Source organism: Engraulis encrasicolus, chromosome 20 (assembly GCF_034702125.1).
Source record: "Engraulis encrasicolus isolate BLACKSEA-1 chromosome 20, IST_EnEncr_1.0, whole genome shotgun sequence".
Lineage (NCBI taxonomy): Eukaryota > Metazoa > Chordata > Actinopteri > Clupeiformes > Engraulidae > Engraulis > Engraulis encrasicolus.
The window spans coordinates 36,593,104-36,598,103 of record NC_085876.1 but is presented as its reverse complement, the minus strand read 5'-3'; the positions used below and the strand labels follow the sequence as shown (position 1 = coordinate 36,598,103).

At 46.6% G+C, this 5,000-nt stretch overlaps 1 protein-coding gene across 1 annotated transcript in view; it reads left to right on the top strand.

Moving 5' to 3' along the window:
* LOC134436022 (uncharacterized protein DDB_G0271670-like) overlaps window positions 1-1,974 on the top strand; it is a gene marked incomplete at its 3' end in the record, with an annotated part of 6,464 nt that extends 4,490 nt beyond the window's left edge. Inside the window, exon 3 of the mRNA XM_063185050.1 lies at window positions 1,596-1,974. Coding sequence (XP_063041120.1) covers window positions 1,596-1,974 — 379 coding nt within the window. The remainder of the gene's footprint in view (window positions 1-1,595) is intronic.
* Window positions 1,975-5,000: the final 3,026 nt, after the last annotated feature.

The following is a 5,000-nucleotide window of genomic DNA, read 5'->3' as shown; positions in this document are numbered from 1 at the left end:
TGTCTGTCAGTCTATCTGCCTCTCTCTCTCTCTCTCTCTCTCTCTCTCTCTCTCTCTCTCTCTCTCTCTCTCTCTCTCTCTCTCTCTCTCTCTCTCTCTCCCCCTCTCTCTCTGTCTTTCTGTAATGGAGAAACTGCTGACCACCGGCTTTAGTCATTGTTGAAACAGCAAAAAAAACAGTCCTTCCCAATCCCCAGTCACTCAAGGCTCCCCAGCTTCAGTCCCCTCTCCACCCCACAACACCACCTCTCCTTTTCAATCACACCTCGCTGCCGTCTCTCCCCCATCTTTGCCTGCCTGTCCCTCCCCTCTCCTCCCTACATTGCAACCATAGCCGTAGCTAGCTATGAGGTCAGGGAGGTCTGGACCTCCCTAATTTAGCAGGGAAGCAAGATCATATATATTTTTTAACCCATTGATGCTGAATACTGCACATACGCAACATTGACCTTGGCGCCTGGAGCACCGTTCAGGAGCACCGTTCAGGTTCAGGATCATTTGAGATTTTTTAAAATTAAAAATGTTAGAAAAACTGGAAGAAAAAGCTGGAAGAAAAACATTCCCATTCAAGATGAAGTCTTGGCTTTTAAAAGTTGCCCTGAGCAAAAAAAACCTAAATATCTCAGCTTCCGAAGCACATACAAACTATAACTAATGTCAGCGTGCATATTATGAACCTTTGGGGTCAGCCGTGGCCTAGTGGTTAGAGAGTTGGTCTTTCAACCTGGGGGTTGCAGGTTCGAATCCCCCCCTGACCTCTCCCTACACCTCCATCCATGGCTGAAGTGCCCTTTAGCAAGGCACCTAACCCCATATTGCTCCAGGGACTGTAACCAATACCCTGAAAAATAATAGTTGTAAGTCGCTTTGAACAAATGAAAGCGTCAGCTAAGTGAAATGTAATGTAATGTAATAATAATGAACCTCCCCAATTTCAAAATCCTGGCTACGGCCTTTTGATTGCAACCCCATCCTCCATGTTTCCACAGAACTTGGTATCAAAGGCTCCTGCCAAGTGCCTACCCTGCTGGCCTTCTCTCATCACCATCCCCCTGCCAATGTCTTTCTCTCTAGAGTCTTCTTGCCTTTCATTTCTACCTGCCTTATCCTTTTTTCCTTTCTTTCTTTCTTTCTTTCTTTCTTTCTTTCTTTCTTTCTTTCTTTCTTTCTTTCTTTCTTTCTTTCTTTCTTTCTTTCTTTCTTCCTTTCTTCCTTTCTGTCCTCTTGATCACTCTGCGTGCATTGGCTTCCCCCCTGCAGCCTATGCATATGTATGGATGCCCAGTATATATTTCATTATTTCCTCTCCCTCATTCCATCATCTGTGTATTTGCATCCCGTTCACGTTTTTTCTTCCTCCCCCTTCACGTGTTTCCCTCTCCTCCTCCTCCCCCTCCTCCTCCTCCTCCTCACTCCCCCTCACTGTCTTTCTACTGTACCCCTCCCCTCCCCTTCCCCCATCCCATTCTCAATTCCATCCCATTCTCTTTTCCTATCTCCTGTCTACTTCTCATTCACCCTTCTGCACGATTCGCACAATGTAGCCCCTCCTACTCCTCATCCACCTCCTCTTCCTCCCCCTCTTCTCCCTCCCTATCCTCCACCTCCTCCTCCTTTTCTTCCTCCCTATCCTCCTTCTACTCCTCTTCTTCCTCCTCCTCTTCTTCCTCCCTATCCTCCACCTCCACCTCCTCTTCTTCCTCCCTATCCTCCTCCACCTCCTCCTCCTCTTCTTCCTCCCTGTCCTCCTCCACCTCCTCCTCCTCTTCTTCCTCCCTATCCTCCTCCACCTTCTCCTCGTCCTCTTCTTCCTCCATGTCCTCCTCCACCTCCTCCTCCTCCTCTTCTTCCTCCCTGTCCTCCTCCACCTCCTCCTCCTCCTCCTCTTCCTCCCTATCCTCCCCCTCCACCTCCTCCTCCTCCTCTTCTTCCTCCCTATCCTCCTCCACCTCCTCCTCCTCCTCTTCTTCCTCCCCATCCTCCTGCTACTCTTTTTTTCCTCCTGCTCCTCTTCTTCCTCCTCCACCTCCTCCTCCTCCTCCTCCTCCTCCTCTTCTTCCTCCTGCTCCTCTATGGAAACTCGCCTCATAACGGACTCTGTGGGCATCTGCAGCAGCTGCGCCGTGCTGGCACCAAGCACACCAGCAGCACACGAGAGTAGCGCGCAGATGAGACGAAACATCTTTGAACTCAGTTGTCACAGCAACAGTGAGAAGGAGGGAAGAGTATAGAAGGATGGGAGGAAAGGGAGGAAGTCAATGAAAGAAGAGAGGAGAGTAGGGGAGAGGAGAGGAGAGGAGAGGAGGGGAGGAATCATGGTTGACCTCAGCTGGAAGAGAGGGATTTTCCAACAGGGTGCCTCTCTTCTCTTCACAGCTCAAGACTCCTAACATCTGTTAGGGTGGGTGGTGGTGGAGGCTTGGTGGTGTTTGTGGAGAGTATGTAGAGCAGTGTTTCTCAACAGGGGCTCTACAGCCCCCCAGGAGGCATTAGGGAGCCTGCGGGGGGGTGTTGAGAAGGATGCAGCTGAGAGGAGGGGCGCTCAGTTGAAAATGGGGGGCATTAGTCTATTTTTTTTATACTGGGGGGCAGGGCTCTAAATTAACACCAGCCAACCAGTGAAATGCTGGTGAGATTTCAGTTTGGCTGGTAGGAAAGACAAACTTACAAGCCACTTTGACCCATTAATTAATGTGTGTTTGGCTAGTAGTGAGATTAACTCATAGCCATTTTGGCTGGTTATGAAAAAGGTTAATTTAGGGCCCTGATGGGGGACATATGATGAGGTCAAGGGGGCATTTGTTCAAAAAGGTTTGAGAAGCCCTGATGTAGAGGGAGGAGGAGACTAGAGGAAAAAAAGAAAGCAGGCTTCACGTTTACATCACGCGCTACCCTCCACCCTACACTGAACCGAGATCAGCAATGCAGCGTTGGTGTTGTGTGTTGTTGTCTGTCTGTTTAACTGCTGTGCAGATGTGCAGTGGTGGTGTTGTGTGTTGTTGTCTGTCTGTTTAACTGCTGTGCAGATGTGCAGTGGTGGTGTTGTGTGTTTTCTGTGTGTTTCACTGCAGTGCAGATGTGAAGTGGAAGTGTTGTGTGTTTCACTGTAGGGCTGGGCAATATGACGATATATAGGGCCTATCGTTATCGTGATATAAAAGTGTATATCGTGACCTTTCTCCTATATCGTTTATATCGTGGTAGTAATTTTATCAATTTTATACAATTGAATATCATTTAATTGCATTTCATGTTGTCACAATACACACTATAAGTTAATGTAACTGTAAAAATAAGAATAAAAAGATCCATTTTAAAGAAAGGTTGTTTTGCGACATGAAAAAATAAAGAGCAGATAAAGAGAATAACTGAGCAAAAAAAGAGAATAACTGAAAACGTATGTAATTGTGCTATATTGTGATATATATCGTTATCGTGATATAAAGTAATCCATATCGTGATATTGTTTTTTTTCCATATCGCCCAGCCCTATTTCACTGCACTGTACTTAGATCAGCCATGTGGCGTTGGTGTTGTGTTGTGTTGTGGGGTTTTTTGGCCTAGACCAGCCAGCCTTTCCTATAATTAAAAAATTATAAATTATGATGGGCTCGGTCAACTGTTTATATTGAGGTTGCATCTTAAGTGTGGGCCAGTCTCTAAGGAGTTTTGTTTTAAAGCATTGGCCCCTGAAGACTGTCGACCCACCAGGAAAATGCCCTGTATGCCAGATTACCAGTCCAACCCTGAGTCTGAGTTTTTCACTGCACTGCACTGAGAACAGCCATGCGGCGTTGGTGTTGTGATGTGTTGGGCCTGTGTGTATGGTAACACTTTATTTTAGGGATACATCTATTAGCACTAATACGTGCAATGTGACTGTATAAGTAACTTGTAAGGCATGTACAAATCAATATCAAACATTTGTTAGGCATGTATTCGCAAATGTCTTGTTCATGCACAATAAGGGATTTATTACCAATATAACCTTAGTAAGGACCTAGTAGGCCTTAGCGTTTGCTTAGTACATGTCTTACAAGTTACTTATGCAGGCATTAACATTGTATGTATTAGTGCTTATAGATGTATCCCTAAAATAAAGTGTTACCGTGTGTATCACTGCACTAGCCAGGCCGTGCCCTCCTAGTGACGCAACAGCTTCAGCCTTGCTACCAGTCAGGTCATGAGTGAATGCAAGTACTTTCTGAGTTCCCGCAAATACGGGAACTCCTCCCACTTTTTGCGAAGCAAACAATTATTAGCAAACCAAGGGAGGCTATTTGGGAAATGCTGTTTGGGAAATGTTAATTGTTATGCTCTTGGTCAGACCAAGTCTCGAAGAGATTTGAGAGTCGATGATAATCAGGCTATCACTGCACTGCACTGAGATCAGCTGTGCGGTGGTGGTGTCAGAGAGAGTAGAGAGAGAGAGGTTCCATTGGCCCATTGTTTCCGGGTTCTATTATTGCAAGGGGGGGGGGAATCCCCCTTTAGGCAGACCTAAGGACTGTTCTATTCAATGCTAGGAGTATTATGACACGCCCCTTTAGGCAGACCGAAACCTGGTCATGTTAGGTGCCCATAGCAACCTATTACATTGGCATATCTCTATATACTTAAAGAATCTCTGGTGGTGGTATTGTGTCGTGTGTTGGCTGTGTGTTGGTGCCCGTGTGGTTTGGCTGCCTACCTCTGCACCCCAGGCATATGGGCTATCAGTGAACACAAGCCTGCACGAATGACACATGAAAATGGGACCTCCTTGCTGTGCTGTGTCTGTGAGATGTTTTTTTTAGCTAATTTCTCGCTCTAACACATGCACACTTGCACACATACAAAAAGAACTCCAGGAATATATATGCACACACACGCACACACACACACGCACGCACGCAGGGAGGCAGGCAGGCACGCACACACGCACACACACACACACACACACACACACACACACACACACACACACACACACACACACACACACACACACACACACACAC